Source organism: Leptinotarsa decemlineata, unplaced genomic scaffold (assembly GCF_025532065.1).
Source record: "Leptinotarsa decemlineata unplaced genomic scaffold, Ldec_3_MD MMD2_tig00026328_RagTag_RagTag, whole genome shotgun sequence".
Classification (NCBI taxonomy): domain Eukaryota; kingdom Metazoa; phylum Arthropoda; class Insecta; order Coleoptera; family Chrysomelidae; genus Leptinotarsa; species Leptinotarsa decemlineata.
Genome location: NW_027412688.1, coordinates 36,780,983 through 36,808,822, shown reverse-complemented (window position 1 = coordinate 36,808,822; position 27,840 = coordinate 36,780,983). Strand labels below are relative to the sequence as shown.

General features: G+C 32.6%; 3 protein-coding genes and 1 long non-coding RNA gene across 5 annotated transcripts; 2 read left to right on the top strand and 2 right to left on the bottom strand.

Moving 5' to 3' along the window:
• The first annotated feature begins 530 nt into the window (after positions 1–530).
• Positions 531–1,367, top strand: LOC111503000 (large ribosomal subunit protein eL21-like). 2 transcript variants are annotated; one of them, XM_074182133.1, is made up of 2 exons: positions 531–667; positions 844–1,367. In XM_074182133.1, exon 2 carries the CDS (start codon positions 853–855, stop codon positions 1,330–1,332), a length of 480 nt encoding a protein of 159 aa, XP_074038234.1. In that variant the 5' UTR covers positions 531–667; positions 844–852; the 3' UTR covers positions 1,333–1,367. The 2 variants fall into 2 exon arrangements, with proteins under 2 accessions (XP_074038234.1, XP_074038235.1); XM_074182134.1 differs by having other exon boundaries at positions 582–697.
• A 2,216-nt stretch (positions 1,368–3,583) lies between these two features.
• On the bottom strand, positions 3,584–8,458 carry LOC141485608 (uncharacterized). Its single transcript, XR_012467305.1, has 2 exons — positions 5,526–8,458; positions 3,584–4,241 (listed from the first exon to the last, which is right to left on the bottom strand). It is a non-coding gene; the product is annotated as an uncharacterized lncRNA (long non-coding RNA).
• Positions 8,459–9,994: 1,536 nt separating this feature from the next.
• On the bottom strand, positions 9,995–19,236 carry Usp12-46 (Ubiquitin-specific protease 12/46). Its single transcript, XM_074182604.1, has 9 exons — positions 19,091–19,236; positions 18,874–18,954; positions 18,603–18,819; positions 18,468–18,548; positions 16,771–16,880; positions 14,493–14,674; positions 14,276–14,429; positions 13,131–13,274; positions 9,995–11,295 (listed from the first exon to the last, which is right to left on the bottom strand). Exons 1-9 carry the CDS (start codon positions 19,091–19,093, stop codon positions 11,188–11,190), a joined length of 1,080 nt encoding a protein of 359 aa, XP_074038705.1. The 5' UTR covers positions 19,094–19,236; the 3' UTR covers positions 9,995–11,187.
• A 960-nt stretch (positions 19,237–20,196) lies between these two features.
• LOC111502989 (RNA-binding protein 42) lies at positions 20,197–23,277 on the top strand. The gene is made up of 3 exons (XM_023157180.2): positions 20,197–20,384; positions 21,225–21,574; positions 22,707–23,277. Exons 1-3 carry the CDS (start codon positions 20,341–20,343, stop codon positions 23,168–23,170), a joined length of 858 nt encoding a protein of 285 aa, XP_023012948.1. The 5' UTR covers positions 20,197–20,340; the 3' UTR covers positions 23,171–23,277.
• The last annotated feature ends 4,563 nt before the right edge of the window (positions 23,278–27,840 follow it).

Here is a 27,840-nt window from a genome sequence, read left to right as displayed (position 1 = left end):
TTAATATTTGCAGTAGATATTTTGTTGCAAAATTTGGTTTCCATAAAATTTATAGCTTAAAGTAATCTTTTCACAGTGTCACGAAAGTTTCTTCGCCAATTCACACAATGTGGGAAACGTTTGAGATTCGTCTCCATTTTTCAAATCGAGTACATGTTTTCAAAAGGTGATAATATTTCTTAACATTTTCCACTCTCTAATCAGTTCCCTTATATTATTTCCGTAATCCCATACTGTTATAATGGTTTACCGGTATCTAGATGACAATTGAAAAGTGCTTATTAACAGCCTCTGTCCTTTAAAAAATTTTAACGGCCGGCAACACACACACAAATGGAAAATAAGGAATACTTCAATGATATAGTTCATTAAGTCATATAATTTGGGAAGCATCAACCTAATTTATTCTGCAACAAAATAATTTGCTTTCATCATCTCGTCATAACTTCAAAATTTACGGTTACGGAACTTTGGAAACGGAACACGTCCTAATTTATAATCAAGTTGTTTCAAGAAAAACTTTCCGACGTGAATACATGCCTAATCCTCGATTGCGAGCGACATCGTGAATCGTGACCCACAGAACTATAACTTAGAGTCGTGACCTTTCGTTGATCGTTTCTCCATCTTTGTTGTTTTCTTTTTTCTATCGAAGAAGTGTGGAAAGGTGCGTTCACGATAATAATATAGTTTTTAGGTATTTTTCTGATTTAGTTTATCCGCATTCAATTTAGTTCTTGGATTTTATCAGTGGAATAACCAAATTCGTTGACTGACTTTGAAATTGCGTTCAGAAAGACCATATGGGCATCCTAACCTAAAACTCATCAAAATTTCTTTCAGGTCTGAAAAATGACGAACTCCAAAGGTTACCGTCGCGGCACAAGGGATCTCTTCGCCCGTAAATTCGGCAAGCATGGAGTCATCCCACTCTCCACATATATGAAAGTCTACAAAGTAGGAGATATTGTAGATATCAAAGGAAATGGGGCAGTTCAGAAAGGCATGCCCTACAAAGCATACCACGGAAGGACCGGCCGTGTATTTAACGTTACCGCACACGCACTCGGAGTGATTGTGAACAAAAGGGTACGGGGGAAGATCATCCCCAAGAGAATTAATATCCGCATTGAACACGTCACCCACTCTAAATGCAGGGAGGATTTCTTGCAGCGAGTGAAGTCCAACGAAAAGCTTCGCAGAGAAGCTAAGGAGAAAAATGTCAAGGTGGAGTTGAAGAGACAGCCTGCCCAGCCTAGGCCTGCACACATCGTCAGCGGAAAGGTACCTGCCGTGAAGCTAGCGCCGATTCCGTATGAATTTATTGCTTAGGTTTATAATTTATCAAATAAATTAGTTTTATTGAGGTTTGGCTATTGTTTCATTTAATTTGTTAGGGAGCAAAATATTTTTTCTTTAAATTGAATGGGGTATATTTTGTGGATGACAGTGTTCCATGTAAGTGAAATTTTATCTCTTTCATATAATAATAATAGTAACTTTATTCATCTTTTAAGATCATACATGTGATATAGGACAAGTCATAAAATTATACACAGAGACACATATCAATGTGATAAACAAATAACTATATTACTTTAAATATGTTAACAAATTAAAAGATTATGAACTAGCAAAATATTAATATTTTTTCAATCTTTTTTTTGAACTTATTAATATTTTTTTCTTTTTGACATCACTGGGGAGATGATTGAAAAATCATATTCCATTATACTTAGGACTGCTTTCGTAAAGTGAAGTCTGGTGCTTTGTACTTCTAAGTAAGTCACCATGCCTCATAGCATAGTCATGAGAGTCAGAATTTTTTGAGAAGCTCTTGAGTTTTAGATATGTTACAGTTTTATAAATGTAAATCAGTACCGTCAGTAATTTAAACTTTTTAAGATGATTCCTACACGTCATTCGGTAATCTAAGCCAAAGATAAGACCAAATAAGTCATTTTTGACTGATAAAAACTCTGCGAGCATTGGCCGTACTTCCCCAAAGGACAATATAAGAAATATGTGAATATGAGAGAGCATAGTACATATTTATTAATTGCTCTATGGTGAATATATTTTTCAGCTGCAAAATTACATGATAACTACTATCGTCTCTTACACACCTGATCAACATGTGTATTCCACTTCAAATTTGCATCCAAATATGTGCAGAGGAATTTTATTGAATCCGAAAAACATACCTATACTTTTGTTGTTTACGCAAACAAAATTATCTTTTGAGATTTTGTACGAAAATAAAACTGTAAACATACTGTTGTCTCTGAATTGACAACGAATTGTTACTATATCAGTCAGTAAATTCTTTCGATCAACTATTCATTTTCTGCACAAGTTCTGGGGTTTCAGCATCAGTGGCGGTTGTCGTATTATCTGTATACAAAAAAATGTGTTCAGTGCTCAAATAATCTGGTAAATGACGTATAAAAGGAAAATCAAGGGACCTAAAACTGATCCTTGAAGAACCCCTAAATTAACATCAAAAAGTTGAGATCTACTATTATCCACGTTTACACAAATTTTCCGATACTCAAGATAAGATGCCACGACTATATTGTGTAGCATTCCTGTGAATGATATCTGATTCATTTTCATAACGGACGTTTTAGTACAAAGTGAATAAGAAAACGTGATTTTTGTATAATTCAATGTTCATGCAAAAGTAGTTGTTTCAAAAGTATTTTTTCTTTCGTATAATTCAATGTTTATACGAAAGTAGTTGTAGTAGAGGGCTTTTTCCTCCAGTTTGTGTCTGTGTAACTTTTGAAATTGATTGCTTTCTTCCTTTCTTTGGAAGTTTCCAAATTTTTTTGTATGAGAATGTAATAGGACTCTTTTTTCCCAACTTTTTTTCTTTAGTTTTTTCATAATTTCATCTTCTACGGTATGAATATTCGGTTATTTAAAAAATAATTGATGAGGCAGACTCTTCCCCGAAAAGTGTTAGTAGTTTTTTAATTAAAAAGGCAAAGTTTCCAACTTGTATATTAAATTTGTCAACAAAAAACTATTTGAAGAAATTGTCTCTACTATATCAAGAAACAAATGTTTTATGAAAAAAGAATAATAAATATTGAACAAAATGAGAAGATGAAAGCGAATCAGTGTCATCTATCTGGCCTACAATTGTCACAAGTTCTCCATAACAATTTTTATATTTTTCCAGATTGCGGAAGATGAAAATACCCAAAAAAAGTCGAAAAAAAAATCAGATTGTCCCCACAAAAAAAAATTTTTCAAAATGAAATTGTGTTTCAAATTTTTGAATCATTTACTAGTGAATGAAATATGTTCAAATGGGGCATTTAAATGTAAATAAGTAAATGAGTTGGTACGAATTCTCTTTAGGCTAATGAAACATTTCTTTCAACAGTTCCATTTTGTAAAGCTCAGATAAGTCCCTTCTACTGATGTTCACATATTTTTTAATTATATGAACGTTTGTTTCACATGTTGCAAACCTTGTACAGTAACAATTCCTGTCACCAACTCATTTTGGCAAAATCGGCACATCGGGAAAAATTTCCATTGGATTCATGAAAATACAAAGAAAACTCAAAACAATAATTAATTGATTTATTATAACTAACGATAATATGTACAGAACAAAAATAAAATCTGCTTAGCAGTATTCGATATTAACGCGCTAGTACTTTTGACATCATTTAGGAAAACAATTTACAATTTACAGTTTTTTAAAGTCTCGTATGGCAGAGTGAACGCAACTTTTAGAATAATGTCTCCTGGAAGGAGCGTATAACGATATCGATTCAAAATTTACTCTGTAACAAATAAATTATATGGATAAAATAAATTATTTAGGGATATGAGAGAATATCAAAAATACAGTGTTCTTAAGTGGCTTTCGAACAAAACTAGAATTTGATACTCAAAGACAAACTATCAAAATTCAAGAAAAATTAAAAAAAAAAAAATCAGGGTTACATAAATATCTACACTGTAGGTTATTTTGTTGTCTTGTACCAGAATTTCAATGGACCACTTTAGCATATTTATAGCATGGTACTAGTAGGTGCTCCAATTCTGGATTTGTATTTTTTCTCACTATAAAATAAAAGCATGGGGGTGATCAGGGAATAGAAAATGTTTTCGAACATTGTGCAGCCGAGGCAACTGAAGTATATTTGATTTTATCTGATTTGATATGAACAGTCTTGCTGCACATTAATATTTTATAAATGAGGGAGTATGTATAAAAACTACTCAAGCCAGTGGCGGCTTCTCCTATGAGGCAGATGAGGCAGTGCCTCACCAATAATTTGCAAATTAAATAAATCACAAATTTATATTATTTTTCTATTTGCATGCATTATTATATCAATTAGAATTATTATTAAATTAGTAAAATACGGTCCTGCCGCCGTCCGATGTCAATTACCGCGTTTCACTATAAATATCATCCATCTCATTTCTGCTTTAGGTGGTATATGGATAGAGGCTTGCCTCTGCGTTTCTTTGTCTAGCGTATTACAATTGTTCTGTATGACACAGCCGAATCTATAAATAGCTTTAAAATGTGCTTAAAAACTTCGTTTTCAGAGGCAAGCCTCGTAAGCGACACGAAAATTAATGAAAACTGACCGATTGTCTTTCGGGGAGGGGGCGTCTAATGCAATTATGCTATTTTTAGATTAACAGGTTGAGTATGAGTTGAGGGTTAAAAGTGCACAGTGACAGTGCACACTTTTTTATTATAATAGATAGTTTTCGGTTCGGTGAGCAGTGAATATCGGTGGTTTTTCTAAAATATTACATTACAACATTACTCATTACCGTTGTTTTGCCAGTGACAACCGCGTCAACAGAAAGAAGTTTCTCCGCGCTAAAAAGAATTAAGAATTATGTTAGAAATACTACTGGCCAGGCGCGACTTAGTAATATGGCAAAGATATCAATTGAAAAAGGTTTTATAAAATCACTAGATGAAAACGTTTTATAGACGAGGTGATAGATCATTTTGCTGAACAGAAAAATCGCAGAATCCCTTTAATTTATGAAAAACTTTAATTTTTTGGACGCACGTTTTTCTTTTATGGTTAATATTTTTTCACATTTTTTCACAACTCCTTATTTTACGCAGGGTTGATTTTTTAGTTTATTTATAATTTGTTTCAAGTTGATTTAAGAATCTATATTTATTATTTAATATCTCTTTATCTTTTCACCAATCCCTTTTCCTCTATTTCTTTCAATACCATCCTTTCCGCCCTTCCCTTCCATGGCAAGAATGCTCTACACCTCCACGTTGGTTCTTGCTGGACAGTTGCGTAATAAATATTTCTATAGGAACAAATTGTTCGATAACATAGCCCTAGCTTTATAAACAATTTTAATTTTTTTAAATTTAATGTTATAATTTTTTTTACAAATGGTATTACACAACTGACGATGTAGAGTGACCACTAGACTAACTTTAAATTCTAACTTTGCTAAAAAAAATTTTTAACTGTGCCTCACCATTTTCAAATACAACGAGCCGCCACTGACTCAAGCCAGCAAAAGAAATCAGGAGTTTTGAAATTATTCTTGCTTCTTTATGGTGTTAAGACCCTAGAAATTTTTGACTAAGTTCCCACACCTATTAGCTAGCCTCGAAAAAATGTATTGAAAAACTATTTCAGGCATAGATTGAAAAACTTGTAAACCACCAGATAATAAATAGAAAAAAATCAATTCATTTGGTAAGATAATAGAAATTTCTTGACAGACAGAATTTTATTTCTAGAGAACTTAAATGTTCTAGAGCAAAAGTTGCAATCACGGTCTAAATAATCACATGATGATAATGATACACCTTTTCATTATAGAATGAGGTGATGATAACGATATACCTTCTTATCTTTTTGAGGTAAATAGTTTAAGATCATTAGAAGTAAATGCTATAAAAACGCAATATACATAAAAAACTGCATATCATTCCCTAATAGAATCACATGATAATAACGATATAGCTTTTTATCTTTTTGCGATATATAGTTTCAATTAATTCGAACCAGATGCTATTAAATAGCAATTTACAGAACAAACTGCATATTATTTCACAATAGAGCTAACAGAATGAAATGCTGATAATTATATAGCTTTTTGTCATAGAATCACATGATAATAACGATATACCTTCTTATATTTTTGAGATCATTAGAATTAGCTATGAAATAGCAATATACAGAAAAAAATTGCTCTTCATTTCATAATAGAGATAATATAATCAAATGCTGATAATTATATTATACCTTCTTGCCTTAGAATGACATGATGATAACGATATACCTTTTTACCTTTCTGGGGTATATAATTCAAGATCATTAGAATCAAATACTTTAAAATAGCAATATACAGAAAAAACTGCATATCATTCCCTAATAGAGCTAATAGAATGGCATAATGGTAGAAAGGTATAAAGTTCTAGGTCATTAGAACTTCTTTGGAAAAAACTACATACTGTGTCCTACTAAGATTTGAGGTATACCATATACCCTAACATACTTGAGGCATGAAATACATTTCCAGGACTTTCAGTTCATTAAAGTCAATACCAAGTTGTAGAAGTGATTTCTAGAGAGCTTTTAGGTTTTTCTGCAAAAACACTAAAGTGAGAAGCTGCGGCAGTAATAGTAATTTCTAGAGAGTTTGACAGAGTACGGGTATGTCTTACTAGTCACACTTCATGGTATACCTATTTGGGGATATGTACTTCTAATAACCTAGAGTCGGTTTATGTATTCCAAAAAATATCTGATTTATGTGTGAAATGTAACCAAGTGACTCATGCAAGCAAGTTTTTGGAGAAAATTAATTACTGACAAACGTAGCTCTTATTTTAGGAATTGTATAAGTTATAAAAATATTTATCGACATATAGAACATACCCTTTTTGTAAACGGGTAAAGATATATAAGTTAATGTGTTGAAAAGTCAGTCAGAAAATGTTATCCTTTAAAAAAAATGGAACATTTACTAATAAGCAACACTTTTGATGATTAGTATGAATTTCAAAAGGAATAGCACTGAACTGAAGTCTATTGAATATTATAACTATTTATTCACCAAGAAACATAAAATGTGTTTGTAGGAGAGCAAATAAAAGTCAGTAATAACATAAAAAGTAACAAATGAATAAATAATCTAGACAGAAAATTGAAAAGTATAAACCTAAGTAACGAAATAAAACTTTTGCAAGTAATGAAACAATAATTATTGCAAATATTTATTTTAAATTTTAGTTTGCCGTTTTTTTTGACTGTATGTGATATTTTATAGTAAAAAAATTCATTTTATGTACTTTGTAAAGATTTGTAACTCTTTGCATGTTGCATAACATCAGTTTAATAATTTTACCCTAATTCTGACTAGTAAGCTTCGTCAAGAAGATTCAATATTGAGACTAATTATTATTGAAAAAATAGCTGGAAAATATTTATATTCTTTCGAGTTGATGTGGATTTCATAATGCAACCTTACATTGGAAGATTTATACCCCAGCACACCAGGAAGATCCAGATTGGGGCCTATATAGTTTAAGAAAACCATCAATCCCATTTCTCTACCATAGATTGAAGTAGTTTAAATTTTATCAAAAAAAAAACACTGTATAATTGATGTTATACTACAGTCCATACAGGGTGTTGCTTTGAAAGCTACAGGTGTGACTATTGATGGACCTTACTTTGGCTTGGGAACGTTTAAAGTGAACTTATCACTGCACCGGGAAAACTTTTCATAAAAATAATTAAAACAATATTTTCGAGAAAAAAGCTTGAATCGATATCGTTTGCACTCTGGGATAGATGAACTGTGATATGCATAAAGACAACTTTATCCGTAACGAAGCCTGTAGCGGTTTCCTAAATAAATTCTATTAACAATGTGGCCTGGTGTCGAAAAAAATCGTCCTTATGTATATTTATTGCTAAATTCTCCATAGCAGCAAGAGAAAATAATTGAAAAATAATAAAAAAAAATAAGTGATCCACTCCAATGGTGTCTGTATACATTTTGTGAAATTACCTACAGGAAAATATCTTTCCGTAAGCGTCACACGAGAATTGCGAGCTGGTTTTCGGTTTTGACAGGAACAAAATTTTTGAAATCCCATTTATCGAGGTAACTCTGAAAAATCAAACTCCCACCAAAAAAGTATTTGTCGAAGGCGTTTTATGATTCATGTAGACATTACAAATTACATTATCATTTGAAACAAAACTCAAAAGCTGTAATAAGGTTTAAGAATCTCAAATTTTTGATGAAACCATCCAAACTACGAAATCCGAAAGTCTTATTTCCAATAAAATTTAAACAAATTATGGAAAAACATGTTTTATATATTGGCATTATTGAATATACTGCACTACCAACATCTGTTTCATCAACATATCAAAAATTGAAAATTATGTTTCTGAATTTCAAAAATTTTACGTAGGTTAGGTTAGGTTAGGTTGAAATCCGACCAGACCAAAGCTTGATTCGACTAGTGCAATTTGAACTTACATCGTACCTTCTCTTATATCTTTACATTTACTACGTAACTAATTCTATTCGTTTCCTCTGCAAGCTTAAATATTTTAATACTTGTATTATTTTTATATACTTTGAGCTCTTGTTATATGTCGTGTGGTTTTCAAAAAATGTAAATTTAGAGTCTTTTTCTGGAAGCCTGGATGCTTTCAACGCCTAGGTAAATATTACCCATTAGATAAAAAGAAATTACAATAAATTACTTCTAGGAACACTGGTTTGTGAATAACTTCCCTGTTGAAATCGATTTTAGCATGGAGTACGACATGTTACATTCAAAAAATAAAGCACAAAAAGTAAATCTACTGGAATCTGTGAAAATCAATAAACATCCAAATTTTCTTTTTGAAAGACCAACAAGAAGATATCCACTCACCATTGTTAAACTTGCTTGCATGAAATGTCAATGAATGATATATTTATAAAGGTAACTGTTTTCTTAGAAGCAATATTGTATTCAATTTGTTTTTTCAAAGTCTACCTGCCGTTTGATTTTTTGATAGCTAAAATATGACAATAACGCATTGATTTCTAAGTTAATTTTGAAACACTGCCACTAGAATCAGTGAAAAAATCAACAATAGGAAACAACCGTATGTCTCAGTTTTAAAATATATTAATTTAAACAAGCACATTACCCCTATCAAAGATGCAAAAACTGCTTGGAATTACAAAAAAAAAAATAATTTCTTCATAACACAAAATTTAAAGGTTTAAATTTTTGCATCTTCCGAAAAATATATCCCTGCCAGTATCTGGTGTACAAATGAATTTTCCATCAGTTTCAACTTTTCACAGAAAAAGACTTTCAGTTATCAAAATTAAAGTGATTTTTCTATTATTGATAAACCAAATTATTTCAAAGAACAATTCGTTCAGGCCAGTATCAAATTACCTACACTGTAGAATCATGTACTGACATCTATCAGAAAACAACTACTCCCCTGGCTAATACCACGAAGGGTTTGGATTATATACGACAAGTGTCAGTGCAGGATTCTTCACTGAAGTTATCCCTGCACATGCTGTTGGCGATACAACTGCCGCAATCGATTTTCAATTATTGGCAGTTGGCTATGCGGCAGTTGTATCGCCAACAGCATATGCAGGAATAACTTCAGTGAAGAATCCTGCACTGATACTTGTCGTATATAATCCAAACCCTTCGTGGTATTAGCCAGGGAATTAGTTGTTTTCTGATAGATGTCAGTACATTATTCTACAGTGTAGGTAATTTGATACTGGCCTGAACGAATTGTTCAATTTGTGAAATATTAATGATAATTCATCACGACTCAAGTCGATTGTACTATTATTGATAATTAATTATGGTTCTAGTTGGGCTCTCCTGAAAGCTCATGGGATAACCAAGAGTGATGCAAGTGTTTGGAGGAAGTTATTCAAATTCAATGTCAAATCGAGTTCGAATTTCAGATAATTTTCAAATTTGATATTTTGAAGAAAAAATGTTTAGAGAAATTTCTTTCACTGTTCAAGATTTCTGAGGACGACATTAGTTATTTGAAATAATTAAAAAAATACATGTATCTTCCCAATTGTGTTTATAACAGAATGTAGTTTGTTGTGGCTAGCGACATTTAATGAGTTTTCGTTACCTAAAGTGAGCTTCCGAAATTGAGTGGCTCTATTTCCGGATTCGAACACCAAATCATGACTATAGATTTGTGCCCACTGGATAAAAATACGCAAATATAAGTAAAAATTTTCCAAAAACGAATATTCCCTCACTTTATAATGATATTCCTGGATATAAGATTTTTCTTTTGCTATTGACACAGCAAAACTGCTTCCCCGAGTGATAATATTTTATAATTGGGGATTGCATAATGTATATTTTCAATTTCACAAGACAAATTGTTTGATACCCACTCGATAATTAGGATAACAAAAGTACTCAGAAGTGTTGCCAGTTGCATAAATAATTTTCGATTTCATGAACTTCATGTAGAGACTCGAAAATGTTGAGAAACGGGTAGTTGAAAAAAATAACCTCATGACTTTTTTTTTAAATACCTCTATGAATAGTTTGTTTGAAGAAAACTCAGTTTTCAAATTGTTTACCTTACAACATTGAACATCATTCATACTATTCGTTATACAAAACCGCTCGGAAGATTGAAAACTTGACGAAATATTCATGGAAATAGATTGAGGTTCCTATAGTAGTAGTCCAATAGGACGACGTACACCTTAAAAATCTAATATTTATTTTAAATTTCAACCAAGATTTATTTGGTTTCGTTTTTACTAGTTATTATGACATTCTTTCGTTGTCAAAAGTCAAAAAATGGTAGTCGCAACTTGCCAAAAAAAAATCCAGAACCTGCCACCAAAAACCAGTTATGAGGAAATGCGGCAGATGGCGCCATCCGCATCACCTCCCAGAAACAAGCAATTCTCGCCGACGACCAACGAAACGACTTTGGAAAAAATAAATACAAAAATACGATAGAAAAAATAAATAACTTCCCGATGATCTCTGCCTCTCGAATATTTACAATCCGCTCGTCGGTTATTTCGTTTTCACCGCCTCTCCCGGGCTGGGCGGGGGACGGTCCACAACGACGACTGTCTCGCCTGCCGCCGTGGTAAGGCAACTTTCAGGAGAGCTCATAAACTCTCGCGGCTCTGGTAGAACAGGATGTAGCCCGTTTCGGAAGATTTCTGCGTATCAGCCGTCAGTCCGTAGAAGTCTTCGATGGTCGATGCGTCTATTTTCTGAAAAGAGAAAAAAATGCTGTTGGAGACTTGAATGCTTCATTTTGTAATGTTATGTTATCTAGATGGTGCTGAAGAAGCAATAAGGCAATCGTCTTATACCGAAACATTGATGTATACTATTGAGGATGGCAGGGTTCCATGTAAGTGACATTTTTACTATTTCATTCAGTATATTGTGTAGGTATCCTGTTGATGATATCTGATTCAACTCCATAACGAATGTTTGGAATACAAACTGAATAGAACAAAATGTTTTTTGTATAATTCAATGTTCATATAAAAGTAGTTGTTCTAGAAGTATTTTTTATTTTGTATAATTCTATGTTTATAATAATAATAATATTCCAATGCTGCTGTTCCAATGTTTTGACAGAATCAGAATCAACGAACTTGTGCGTGCGCAGCGTTATAGAACAGTGCTTTTAAAAAATTGTTCTACAGCGTCATCTAGTGGCTAGTTACAGAAAAATTGATAGCCTAAAAACCTTCTCTATGAAAAATTACTTATACATGTCAAGTTTCATCACGATCGGTTGAGCGATGTAGAAGTTTATCACTTACCAATCAACCAACATCCATTTTTATATTATTACAATATAATAATAATAATAATAATCTTTATTGGTTTCAAAGAATTAAAAGGCTTAAAACATGCCAAAAGAAATTTGAACATAGATTAGGCAAACAATACATACATACTTTAAAATGCTATAAGGAGCAAAGGGAGTTCACTACGAAGATAAGAAGTTGTCCATTGTATAATACGAATTATCCAGTAAGTTATGTTTTCAGTTGAATATATTACTTCTAGGAAAACGAGTAATATATAAACATGTTAAACTAACATATTTTACAGAATTCATCATTTATTTATTTATTTATTTATTCAATGGCAAAGCCAATTTACAAAAACATATTTAACAAAGTGTGAGGAACTACAAAGTGTTTTTGAATACTCATGTCTGATGTCTGCTATACAATTTTACAAAACATTTGGTAAAGTGTGAAATACAAAATATTAATAAATCCTTATGTCTCGTGTCTATATTACTAAAAGATGAAACAATTCTGGTACTTACAAGAAAAAAGATGTAACACATCTGGTACTTACAAAGGAAATGGAAAGGTAAAAAAAAAATTCGAAAACGCTAAAGCCTTTTCAATTGATTTTTGAAGACCTGAAGTGATACATCAAACAGATCAAAGTTATTATGATATTGATTTACCAGCTTCAAAATACAAGACATCGGACTGTTCAAAGCATAATTGGTATGGAAAAAATGTATATGAAAAATGTATTCTCAATCAAATCGATATTTACATTATAGTATCGGTCCCATATAACCTAACAATATTCAAGAATGGATCTTACGAAAGCGCAATATAAAATCTTTTTTCTTTTAATTGAAAAATCAGTAGAAATTCTCAACAAAAAACCCAGCATTTTGAGACTTTTTGCCACAATTTCTGACACTTGAAGATTAAAATTCATTTCGCTATCAAATTCAACTCACAGATCACAATTAAGTTTCGACATAAAATGCTAATAAATTACCTGTTTCTCTAGAAGCGATACTGTTGTAATTGTTTCTTTTTACTCTACCAATTTCACCAGAATTATTCATTTATCTAATTGAGTTTTGTAATTACTCACTTTTATATAAAAGACATTGCAGATGAAACTATTGTTTAGGTTCTAAACCAAGCTACATATAATAATTCTCCAGCTATCTTTTGTTCATAGATTTAATTCATCAATTATATTCAAATCAATACACGTTTCCTATTATAACCATTTTTTTTCTTGTAAAATGAACATCATTATTACTTACGTCAACTTGGTCATCGTCGAAGAGAAGCCAGAATCCGTGACTCTTCACTATGCTGATGTAATGCCCTCTGTTGGGGCCGCTGCCGCAATGTATCACAACTGCTACGAGGTCGTAGAGCCTGTCCGGATTCACGGCGTCATCAGACTGAAATCAAACAAGTCACTATTAGTCACTACTACCTACACTTATATTCACACCTGGACAGATAATAAGTTTGACGACTATATTTTACTTTATCATTTCTGTTTACTTTTATTCCACAACCGATATCAATGATGTAACGACTTATACAAAAATGTTTCTGCAGATTTTATGTCATATAGTAAGAATAGTCAAACAATCTAAGTATGAAATTATAAATGTATTTCTTATTATTTAAATATATATAAATTTAATCATAAAACTTCAATAACATTAGAGACAAAGATAAAAAATAGAGAAATATTTTCAACTGTTTCTTGGAGAATATTTTTTTTAATAATATTAAATACAGTGCCTTCATGGAAAACTTTAATATCAATTTTTCAAAAACAATTTTATTTATTTTTTTGTATAATAAATATGATAGAACTGTATTCATTATTCTCTGGTCTTCTGAGTTGTTCTTAGACAGCTGAATAGTTCAGGTATTGAATTTATCATGTAGTAATAGTCATAATGACGACAAAGAATTTGTACAAACAGAATTTTGACGCTTGAAGGTGCTTTTGTATGACGAAACACATGTCGCGGTTTTATAAACTTTCAACTGGAAATCTCACTTTGAAGTGTGTTTTGTGAATATGCATAACTTATATTTACAAATGATATTGTAATGAATAAAAAATTTGTTCCTTTTAATTCAAATTTATTGCATAATTGTTATTTTCTTGAAGTAAAGTAAACATAACACAAACATAACCCTAAAATAAGTACCAATATCTGTAGGATATTTGAACTAACATCGCTAATAGAACTTTTTTGGAAATCGAAAACTGTAAAATTTAATAAGTTTTCAAATAAAAGTGTCGATGAATGCATTTGCAAATCTTATTATACTTTGTATTCATAAACTACATTTAAATAAAATAATAATAGAATAAATAGGTCTATATATATACTTATATAAAAAATAGTTTTCTCGACTTGAATAACTCTCCACTCACCGTATTAAATAACCTAAGTTCTAATGGAAATACCACCCTGTGAGACACTTTGATGTGCCTGTTGTACTGCTCCATGTATTTGAAACGTTTCAGGTGCAAGGCCAGGATAACCGGCAGCTTCTTCACTCGCATCCTCTTCTGGGCCTCCTGGTAACTACGTAGGACAAAATTCATCAGAGATAACGACAAGAACCACGTAACGCGCCCAATGACTCACCTGCTGCAGTTGTCACATTTGAATTTGTTGTCGCTGCACAACGTCTCCGTATTGCTGAAGCACCTGAGACAGTGCGTTATGCTGGTATTTTGTTCAATGTCCACCTGCAGATCAAAGAAGTCCTCGTCTTTGCTGCTTACGTTCTCGCAGTTCAAACACCTCGTCTCACTTGTTAAAATACCCTGAGGAGAGGAATTCTATGAATTCAGTTGTGTCCAGAGAACCTTATTTCCATCATGTACGAGGATTGTTCAAAAAATAAGGTGAACGTTCCAATTTCGCGGAGTTCTTAGGTAATAATAATAATAATTTTATTAGTCTCAAGAAACACACAGTTTTTAGACATGTCATTATAGTTTCTAAAATAGGTTTGAGAGGATAAAATTCGTCAATATAGTTTCTAAAAAAATGCTTGTAGATAAATTAGATTGACAAAAAAATACAAGTTAACAAGATAAAATTCTAATCTTATAAAAACTGACTAAAATGTAAAGCCACGAGCTTTTACAAATTATAAATCACATAGCTAACATATTATATATATTCAAAGTCGAGTAAAAGTTCAGGAGGTGACCACAAAAGTGTCTCTTTCTTCTTGAATAACTTCGAAAAATTGATCAATTTCATATAAAGGATCTTTGGTTAATATTTTCTTCAATAAGATTTTGAATCTTCTAAATGACAAGTTACGAAATTCGACAGCTTAATTCCTTTATTATTTGTTCTTTTCAACTTATCAGCTGTAGGAACAAGGATTGATTTATTTCTTGTATCATGTTGGAGTATATACTTGTGAGCAACTTTATTTATCAAGTTTTGTTGAACAAGAAGCAAATTTTCATAGACAATAACTGAATATAGGGTCATTATTTTAAGTTTTACAAATATTGGTCGACACTTTTCATCATAATTGGCAGAGATTATGCTTCTTACTGCAGATTTTTGAATGACAAATATTCTATTAGATGTACCTTTGATGCATTATTCCAATTGATTATACCATACCTAAGGACTGAATGAAAAAGTGAATGATATGTTGCAAGTGCCGCACTTTGATTTACAATTTTTTTAATTCTTCTGAAAGCAAAGACTGTCTTACTAAGTTTACTACACATGCTATTTATATGGTCTATCCATTTCAGGTTGGGTTGGAATCTATTTGTATTCACAAAAATTTGGTAGAATTTTTGTTATTTTGATTTGAGCAAATTGTTTCAAAAGTAAGAGTTTATGTTTTTTGTTCATTGAGAATTAAGTCATTCGGTGTGAACCATGATCAAGCTTTCTCTAATATGTCAGTATGGATCACATGAGGATCATCTATTTTATATATTTTTTTGCCCAAGGTTGCATCATCTGCATACAATATAGTTTCTATGTCTGACGAATTCATCACGTGAGGCAGGTCGTTGATATAGATTAGAAACATAAGTGGCCCCAGTTTTGACCCTTGTGGCACCCCTCTTAATATTTTTCTTCTTTCACTTTAGGTATTTCCTAGATCAACAATTTGATATCTTTCGTTAAGGTATAACTTCATCATGTCCAGGCAGACACCTCTCACTCCGTAGAAATCTAATTTGGCCAATGAAATCGAGTGATTTACAGAATCGAATGCTGCTTAGGCATACGAGGTCTGTTCAAAAAATAGGAAGGATGTTCAAATTTCGCGAAGGATGTTCAAATTCGATTGGCGATTTATTATTTTTATATGTTGGTTGGTGAGAGGAATATAATTTAAAAATGTTTTGCGTGTTTTCCGTTTTTCTGCTATCGAAAAAAACGGATCAAAGAATTTGCATCAAATTTTGTGTAAAAAAATGGAATGACGTGCTCAAAAACATGCACATCAACAACCAATGAAAATGTCGAGAAAGTTCATAATTTCTTGGTCAAAAGCAACACCGTCATCATTCTTCAGCCACTATATTCACCAGATTTGGCCCCTGAGACTTTTTTCTGTTCACAATATTGAAGAGACCCATGAAGAGACGGCGTTTTGCAACGATTGAGGAGATAAAAACCGAATCTGGTATGTCCTTGAGCATATTAGAACTGTTTCAAGGATTGGAAAAATGCTGACACAAGTGTATTATATCTGAGGGGAACTTCTTTGAAGGGGACAAAATAGAAATTGATGAATAAATAAGTATTTTTTGGGAAAAATGAAAATTCATTTTATTTTTTCAACAGACCTCGTGTATGAAAAATTGCCAGATAATTTTCAAAGCAAATTGCAGCTGATTCTTCCCGATTCTGTGAACCTAGTAACACTAACCTGAAAAATTTCGTGCACCCAAGTAGGCTCAGGAGTAGTGTGAGCGGTTCCATTTTCACCTGCAGCTTTTGATTTCACATTATTCGTCGTCGAATTCTGTTGTCTTTCAGCTGAAAAGTTGAATTTTCAAAATTAAAGAAATGTTCGACATTGGCAGGAACAACTTTCTTGAAAGGAAAAAAAAATAGATTGAAAAAACGAAAGTATGGCAATGATATAATGATTAGCTGTTTGACAATAAGCTTCGGTTCATCGACCTAGGATACACAGTTTTTAAAGCTGACTATTATCTACCTACTGAGTTTTTCCTTTATTTTCACCAACTTGAGTTCTGGATAAGGGGCTTGATCGGCAAGAGCTTATTGGAAAATGATAATTTTTTTGGGTTAAATGAATAGAATACACTTATATTTCAAGATATCATACATTGCGAGAAACTTCAAAATCACTAGTTTTTGGAATTTTAAAAATACTTCAGACAGAGAAAACTTTTACTTGAAACAAAACAATTGAAATTCCGATACGTTGTTCTCTTTCAATATTTCATTTGGAAACTCTTGTATTGAGTAGTAGTTTTTTCAAATTGACACTTTTTTCAAATTTGATCAGAAGAGATCAATGTTCATGTAGTTGAATAACAATAATAATGAAAATTCATTTGACCATTTATGGTACAAAAGTACAAATGGCAAGTCGAAAAACATAAATAGGCAATCAGAAACAAATAAATTACATGTAATAAACATAGAATTCAGATAAATGGAAACTATAGATCAGCAAGAATAATCATTCAAGTATTCCCTGTAGATTTGGACCGTTTTCAAGACACATCACGAGGTTAAGACCCCTCAATCCAAATTGGCAGTTTATTGTAGAAAGTGATAGCTTTGTGAAGGGCTGATTTTTTAGTTGTTTTGTGGCGGATATTCTCAACTGATTGCCATGACCTACTCAATAGTCGTGAGAAAAATGAGAAAAACAATTGGTCAAAAAGGTAGACAGGTTTTTTTCTGACAAAACCACACATTCATAAAAGTACAACAAGGGAACAGTTAACACTTTTCATTTATTAAAAACTGGTTTTCAACTTTCTCATGATACATTTTTGTCCTCTAAATACCCTATTCATATCAGTTCACAAATTCTTCCAGCTCATATTTTGTTGAAGACCAGATTGCCAAAATGTTTCTTTACCGTTTTTCCGCAGTGGAAAGATGACCAGAGTTATGCCCTTGACCTCAGAAAGTGAGTCCATTTGAGATATTTGATTTACCAGTCCAAAATATAACTTTTAACATTTTCCTGATGGATATTTTATATAACTAAGCAGTATAAACTCAGTTTGAAAGTTATATTATCCATGTAGTTATTCTTCAATAGTTTTAAATTTGGAGAGTACTAAAAATTTTGTACTTGTCCAGTTTTCTTATAGTTATTCTACCGTTCTGAAAACAAGCTCTGAAATAACACATCAGTTTATAGACTGACAGACATTCATACTGTACTATTTTCAGCACACCACTGAACATACTTCTGATGGCCTCGATTGATTTATTTTGTAGTTCTCGTTCGGGATATTCTGGGATTTGTTAATCTGTTGTCTATATATATAATTAGATATTCTATTATGTACAAATCTAGGTGTACAATGAAGAAGCTTCCTCTTCCGGCCCACATCAATTTACTATCCAACTCACCTAATATAATTTCACTAATATGGTTGATGAGAAAATTCAGGAACTCGTGAGCATCCTGTTGCATGTAATTATCAAATTCCTCTAAAAAAAACAAGTGAGGAATTAGCCCGAAGGTGCCCCGTCCAGACGACTCACCCTTTTCTTTTCGTAGCCTTGCTATAAACTTTTTTGGTGCGATAGAACCTACTTTCTTTTTTTGAGTCGCTATACTGTGGAATAGGTCTGCGAGGCATGTGAGCAGCGTTTCTTTAGTCCTTTTATTCTTCGCTTTGTACTCCAGCACTTTCTCTCTGAAGGGTTTGCAAAAATAAAGTGCTTGAAGTACTGAATTACTATAGCAGGTATTACCAAACTGTAATGAAAAACAGGGGTTTCAAAGTGTCTATTTGAGGCCTATTTAACTTACATTGACCAAACCAAAATAGTGCTCGTTGCACGGAAACTGTTCTGAACCAATATCTCGTTCCAATTGGGAAATGTTTGCACCCTGGAAATTAAAATATATCGTATTCCAACATGTAATGGGTTAGTCATATTTCATAATGGAAAACGGTTGAAAAATTCGGGATATACTTTTCGTAGAGGGGGAATTTTGGATCGGAATGGAAAGCAATGTGTTTTACCATATTTCAGTTGCTAATCCATAACTGTTGAGTTGTAAATGTGCAAAATTAACACAATTATCAGACGAGACTTCTCCATTCCATTATCGCATTTTGACGACTGACAGCTGTTAAACAAATTATTAGGTCACAGAACATATTCCGCTTGAAACAAAAAAAGGTTTGAGATAGGTTCAGAATTTCAGGCATTTTTTAGGGTTCAGAAGTTACCGGTTAAAGTAAACACGATTTACAAAAACTGAGAAAACTCTCCTAGAGATAAATTACATCGAAATGTCAATATATATAGTTATTATCATTACTCTTTGTCATCGGTGGTAGAATTATAAAAATTTGTGAAATTTGAAAAATGTTGTTTTATATTTATACCAAACTTAATTTAGAATTTCGGATAGTAAAATTAGATATGTATATCAACATTGTATATCTCATGTCAAAAATACTGTCAAACTGAGCCTAACTAATGTCATAATTAGGGCGAGTTCTCAAATTCATTTGTAGGTTACAGATTAATTCGATAAATTCATATATTGGTTTATTCGAAAGCTCAGCGAGTTTCTATTCCCTCTCTATTGTAATTTGGCCATTGCTTCCTTCTCAGGCGCATTCGGTCAGAGTTTCTATCAGTTGAAGCAATCCATCGTAGCTTTCGTTCAATATAAAAATTTCCTTCAATCATCGCTAATTGGTTTATTAATGTTAACTGTCAAATCATACTTCCTTTCTGATCGCGGGGGTGCCGATAACAATCGTCCTTAATGATGGTACGTGGATGTTGTGAACGGAGTGGAGTCCAAAAGAAAGTCAAGTTCGAATAAATATTGAAGTGATAGACGTATTGAGAGTACTGGCGGTAGCCTACGCCAGTAACTAGGCTGGATGGAGACGGATTCGACGAAGACGTCATTGAAGTGTTTTTTCTCTGAGCTTTTTTTAAAAAGAAGTGAATAAAAAACTTAGGGTGGCAGCATTGCGTCGTGTACGATAGCTGCGCCCCTGGACGAAATTTCTGTTCACTATGGAATAGAGGAGCCTGGCCAAATGCACTCGAATGAGAAGCGACGGCCATATATATTAGAGAGGAAGAGAACTGTCAAATGAAGTGACACTTGATCCAAGCGATAAGTGATTGACAGATAAACCATATTCTGTGGATAAACAAACTAATTTTTCTAAGATATTGAAGGTACAGAAAGTCACGATTCGTTCACATTTTCAGGTTTAAAGGCAGACAAAAATCATCTTTTAAAATGGACAAAAGCAGATTCAGGAGTATGGAGGATGAAATGAGCAGGTGAGTTACAATTTTTCCATACCAGCAACTACTCATGTGAGAAAAACCTTTGGCTTCATACTTCTCCATCATTATATAGAAAGTGGAAAACTTTTCAAGAAAGGAAGAAAAGATGAATTAAATCAATGAAGCTCTTCACAAAAATGTCTGGATCATGCAACGGTGAAGTTTATTAAAAAGGGAGGAAAAAGTCCATTTGAAATAACTAATTATAAATTTATGGACATTGAGTTACAGGAAAATCACTTTTTCTCATTCAGTTTGTACTGTGAACATTCGTAGTTGATTTGGCGCATTGTGTACAATATCTATTTCATCAACCAAGTAGGTGTATTCAGTAGACCACTTCATCTCCTGAAGATGCCAACTTGGTTGGTGAAACATGTGTCGGGAAGTGTATTGCAGTTCTTATGTTTGGAAACAGTGAACAATGTTTGGGACTAGTCATTTCTATGCCAAAGACACCAGTTGTACCTCTAAATATGAAAGTATTGATATGAAATTTCAGTATCAAGGAAGACTTTCATTCTCCAGTTTCAGGTGAAAACACTGGTTCTCAAATACTTACCAGCACTTTTTTGAATAACTTTGAAAGATGATTTACTGAATCCTTGCAAAAACTATGATTTCATGTCACTTCCCAGTTTTTATATGATGATGAAGTAATGTGGAGCCATAATATTTTTTTCTAAAAATGATTCCCATTTCAATGCACTGTTCAAGGTATTTAGTACACAATTTAGGTCGGGTTTCCATATTTTTTTACCTTTGATATACATCACTGAAATTATGAATAAACTCCCAATTCATTTTTCAAAAAATATTTTATAATTTTTCCAGATTTGAAGCTGAAATATCTAGTCAACAAATGATGGGTAGTTACGGCCCCACATTCATGAACGGATTTGGGGGAATACCTCCACCGCCACAACCTCCAATGTTGATTCCTCACCAGATACACCGGGGGCCCAGAAGATATGATGTATATTCAGAGCCCATTACAATAGCCACTCCTCAGCCCGCAGTTGTGTCTGCAAAGCCTACTTTGTATGCCCCGCCGAAAATAACAACAACAACCACAACAGCAACGACACAGTCGGTGGATTTTATGGCTTTACAGTCTGAAGTGGAGAAAAAACTGAAAAAATTGAAGAACGAGAAAGTTAGCGCAGAGCTTGCTATTTCGCAAGGTGAGTCATATTTGCCAGTCTGATATTTCTAAAATTATTGGTTCTTGATAGGGTTTTCTTCAGTCCTACGTGTTTTTGTCCATTGCCCTTAAAGTATATCATTTCCTGTAAAGTACATACTGTTATAAACACAATTGTTTATGAAACTGAATGCCACTTTCAGAATGGACTTTTTCCTTCTGTTTTGTTTTTTTATTCAAGATGTACCCTTCACAATTGATTCCATATTTGTAGCTTGTACAGCAGAAAAGTTTATAGAGGTTTTTATGTTTCAAAAACATTTAAAATGGGAATAAGAGGAATATGTCTAGATTGGTTCAAATAATTTCTCAAAAGCAAGAAAAAGGTAGTAAAAATTGTCAATGAATTCTAATATTTCTATGATAAATTGTAGGAGTTTCACCTTATATTTGTCTGTAACCTATTCTATTTTTATTGTTTCAAAACAAGTATTTTTGCAAGGTCTTCAGACATGCTCCTATTAACAACTGTCGCATAAGTAGTTCTTCTAACCTATATACAATTTATCACCTACCAACTACCAAGCGTTTTTTCTCACTGAAAAAAATTGAACTTGATGTATTCGAAGTGAAAAATATTTTTATTATTATTAATATTATACAATTTTAATTGTCAATAAAAAGAAATAAATCCATTATTATTTATGCATTTAATGAAATTTTCCTAGGCTGTATAGTATCAGTTAATAATAATGATAATAATTGTTTGCCAAATTAATGTTTATTGAATCTGTGTTTTGGTTATTTCAAGTTTTGCCTTTCATGTAAGGCACATTAAATCTTTTTGTCAACTGAACAAATTTTCAGTACTGATCATGAAACATGTAACCGGATCTCAATATTTCATATTTAATTGAATTTGCCTGTATTTTATTATTCTCTATTGTATTTTTCCAACACTTATTTTAGTTTCATGTTATGAATGGATTTAACACTTTCTGTACAATTTAACTTGTTAAAAAATGATGGAAGCATGGAATATGGTTTCTTGAAGGTGTATTATTTCATTTGGCCGAATAGAAATGTATGTTTATTCTGTGTCTTGGCGTTATGTAATATTACTCTCTGAATCTCCTTAGCCGCACGCACCTCTAATCTATTTTCCTTTCTAGGAAAAGCCAGCAGTGCCCTCCAGTCCTTTGGCCCTGAAGACTACAAGCGAAAAGGTGGCCCGAAGAACAGGAAACTAATGAGAGTCGCAGGCGGGCAAACATGGGAAGACAATTCTCTGGCTGACTGGCCGGATGACGATTTCAGAATTTTCTGCGGAGATCTAGGCAATGACGTTACGGACGAACTGCTCACCAGGACATTCAATAAATTCCCTTCGTTCCAAAGGGCCAAAGTTATAAGAGACAAGAGAACAAACAAAAGTAAAGGGTACGGGTTTATTAGTTTCAAGGAACCCGCGGATTTTACGAAAGCCATGAAGGAAATTAACGGACGTTACGTGGGGAGCAGGCCAATTAAGCTGAGGAAAAGTACGTGGAGGAACAGGTGCATAGATGTGGTGAAGAAAAAGGAGAAAGAGAAAGCTGCTCTGGTCAATTTGCTGACATCGGCCACTTATAAGTGAGGCTGTAAATTGTTTGACTTGACTTGTACATAAACAGGACTTTGTACGATACTGATAGAAGTGAATAAGCGTTTTTTGTATTCTGATTAAAATAGTGAGTAAGTGTATACCTTTCTTTCTCATGCTTGGTATATTGGTGTGAGTAAATTTGTGATAAGAGAGTTTTGTATATTTTGGATGATCTGAAGAAATATGAAAGCATTGAATATTTCAATTACTACTTTCTGAGCAAGTTTAAGAATACTAACGGTCACTGGATTGAACCGTGTGGCCATTGATTTTTCTACTTTCCCTCAATGACATCCCATTAAATATCAGAAAGAAGTTTTGTCTCCATCCCCAATTATTCAAATATCCGCCACGATATTAGTTAGGAAATTATCGACAACTTAATGTTTGGTACAATGTTAGGGGACCAATCTCATTTCACGCGTCAAGAGATTTCGACAACACAAAAGTGAATAGAGAAGACACTGGTTTCTATGAGTCTTGGTTTAGACATTGTCTGTAAGCGCACATTCACTACATACACAGAAGCTGCCTGTAAAATAAATTGATTCTCAGGTATAGTGGCTTTTGTACCGACCGACAGGTGTCACAAGGAGTTGATTCTCCAAAAACTTCTACAGACAGCAATCAACTGAACCATTGTCTAAGACAATGACTAGACTACTGAACACATGTGTGAAAAAAAAAGCTATTGTATAGCGAAACACCTGTCGCGGTTTTTGTAAATCATAGAATAAACTCTATTTATATATATATATATATATATATATATATATATATATATATATATATATATATATATATATATATATATATTCAACATATGTGTGAATTTTATATATACCACACTACAGCATAGGTAACAATCAGCATGGACACTAGGCCATGCCTCCTTTGATGTGGAAAAGTATCTAGACGCCATTTTGGGAAGTGACGATAAGAGGGCAGGACTCGCGAAATGGTTTTGGACAGGTTCACACTCAAACTTTTTATATCCAAAATGCTCATATAATTTTGATATACCTTACGGAATGGATCCAAATTTAATTGATATAATAATTCTTGTGCAGACATTCTATCTGGTTACCTGATTTTTTCAAAAAATGTCAAAACAGTCGAATTATTTTTAAAATCACCAGTAGGAATACAATGGTTCAATCAACTGGAACATGGAGGAGAAATTGTCCAGCAAACAACTTTCTGGTATAAACTTCATGATCTACCTCTCTTGAAATAAATGTTATTTTTTATATTGCTAATTAACCTTTCAGTTGAATTGCTTTTTCTTTATTATAAGAATTGACGTTCTCCTTGCATTTTAGAATGAACTCTTTTTCAACATAAATGTATTTTTTTTATATATACATAGGTAAGTTCTATCCAAACATCAACTTTTATTACTCTAATCTTTTTATACTTTTTTACACAGAACGTTTTTTACCCTCATGAAATGTCAAGATCAAGTAGTTGACCCACTTAGGTTTGTTCATTTTAAAATATTTATTCGTGTCTCCAAATTATTATTTTATTCTTCCTTATTTTTCTGAGATTTGAAATTCCTATTTATATATTTTAATGTATAAAATAATCTTACTCTACTATATAACTTCAAAAGGTGAGATATTGGGAAATTTTCATATGGATGGTTATAATTAAATTGTTCAAGCAATGATACAAACCCATTATGTTGAAAGTTAAAATTCAGGATACGCACAGAACACAAGTAACATAATATACGCCCTAAGAAGAGCAAAGCCAAAAGCAGAATGAGAAAGTAAGTCTAAGTCTGTCACTTCCTAAAATGAGGGACTCATCAACGCGACGGATATGCGCGAACTTCTCCCGCCAAGCGAAGTGACATTGCTGATTGTTACATATGCTGTGATACCACCTTTTCTTTCAATATAGCTCTATCTAGCGAGCTTCGAATGAAATTTTGACATCCCCAACCATTGTACCAATATTAGATCAACGACTACTTTTACTTTTCCTAGCGCGTTGCATATTACATCTGGGGCTGCTTTTTCTATCGGTAATCCGTAGGTATTCAAAGAACGGATGAGGACTCCACTTCTTTGTAATATACATGTTTTCTAAGTATTTCCATTAATATAAAAAACTCATTGAAAACCAAGTTAGCAGGAATTTTGGAAATGATGCTTTTTATTTACTAGGGTATTAATATTCGAAATTTTTATGAGTAATCATGGACTTCTATAATTACGAATAAAGCATCTATGGGGCCAGCAGAAAACTCAAAATCTGCTTATCCAAGATAAACAATAGTGATAACGCCCAGCAAAACTTGATGGTTGGTTAATAACCAGGTCATCACTGGAATCATCGGCACATTGGTGCCGACAGTTCAACATAATTCGCCCATTGCCTCTCACTCATGAAGTGATGAAAATGCATCGGTTGTCTGCCCTTTAATCGTTGTTAGACTCCTATTTTTTGCCAACTACTTTCCGTTTTTTTTTTCCAGCCCGGGAGCCTTGTAACATTACATGAAATCTGCCCTCATCCTCATTTTCACTTCGCACGATGTTGTTGTTCCATGGCAGTCGCATACAGCGTTGTTCTTAGGCGTTTTCTGGCGCTCATGTATTCAAAATGTATTCGTCTTTGATTCAAATATATTCATTCTGGCTTTGAAATGATAACGTCACATCCACTATGATTTGAAACGTATTCATCATGATTCAAAACTAGCATGCTTATTCTGAAACTGAATTTGACATTCCATTACGTCAGTTGTTAGTTTCTGCTTTATTTTGATCGTTATAGTTTATAAAGTCCTGAAAACTTTTCATGAAATACGTTGTAACGATGTACAAAATAAAGCTGGAACATTTTTACTTGCACAAATCCGGGTATAATTGACGTTAGAGAAAATTGAAAAATTTGTTTTTATAATTGAGTTTGACATGTAACACAAATTGAATTATTCCATTCTGGCGAATCTTATTATTGATGACGTAACTACGAATCGTTTTTGAATAGACGCTCTAATACGATTAAACGCAAGAAAACACCTCTTGAGATTTTATTTTTGATACTGAATCTATCCATAAAACAAGTACTAATTTGTAGTGAAAAGTACCGTATCGATTGGGACACAACGTCTTCAAAATCTATCTTATTTTGAAAACTGAAGTTTGTGTTTTGTCGAAATCGAAACAGTTGCTGTGGTTTTGTTCGTTTGGTGGAAATCCGCCATAACGGCGGGTTGTACAATACCTAGTTGAAATATTAACGAAGCTCAGACGGAATGTTTTGTTGTACATTCTCCAGTCAACACTAATTAGATGTTGAATCAAGACGTTTGCTAACAGGCCAAATATGGTCGTTAAAAATCATTAATCAAATGTTTATAACCTATAAGTAGCCATATCCATATTTTGTAAAGTATTTCTAATCAAAAGTGATTAGAAATACACCACACATAATGATGACTTCTTAATGAATTAGTTTACATATATATTCATCCTAGACGACGAAACATTTTCAGAAATAGAATCAATCATTTTCAGCATTGGCCAGAAAGTGAATTTTCACAAACACTAAGTTATCCCGACCATTTTTCTTTATTCAGTAGATCTCATTGGCAGATTCGGTCGATATAGAAATAAACTTGGAAATATATATTGGAAACTATATATTCATTTTTAATAACAGACTGACGACGTACATTTCTTCAGGTTGATAAATATACACTTAGTTCAGTGAAACTACGCCATCACAGTCATTCCTCAGTTATCACCAATTAAAAAAAAACAAATCTGAAAATGGCAAAAATGCTGAAACGTACGTTGTTGTTGTATCATCAAAAATGAATAAAGAGTATTTTTGATTTTATTTTTATATCGATCGAATTTGTCCAGGAAATGTAAAGAATTACAGAATTTCAACAGAGAATTTGTTCATCCAAATAGATTGTGCAAATGATGATTGAAAATACAACCCTACAACTACTGTCTCCTACAACGAAGTAACTTTTGACTACATGCAGTTTTCAATGAACCTTTTTCCTGAAGTACGAAAAATTACTCACTAGCAGCGCTAGTAGTTCGGTAGGGACAAACACTGCCTAATCCTCATATAAACATATCGTGAAGTACAATTGAAAAAGAATGTTTTTAACAGAAGAAGATGTTCCTGGAGCAAAACTAAAATTTGCAACTGTAAAGGATAACAATGTAACATTAAAACGTTGGCTTGCATGCCGTAATTTAAAAATAACTGGAAAAAAAGTGAATGAATAGACAGATTAGTATACAGACTCTAGTAAAAGAGTAGCGGTAGATTCAAACTGTAATGAATGAAATTAAAAATAATTATGAATTTCAGATTCATTTCCGAGTGAAATATGAATCAAATATAGATGGTAATGAAATAAATGTAATTAAATATAATAAATGAATATGATTTAATAAACGATTGAGGTTATCTCATTTTTATCAATGGTAATTAACGATGGACAATTTACTATTCATTTCATGTTTACATACATAGGTATGAATATTTATTTATTTTTGGCACTGTTAAATCCACTCTCCTCCAAACATGTATCTATTTCTTACATCTAACCTCATTAATATGAGGTTTTATAAATGGTATATAAAACACGTTTTCTTCCGGATATCGATTATCCGACGTAC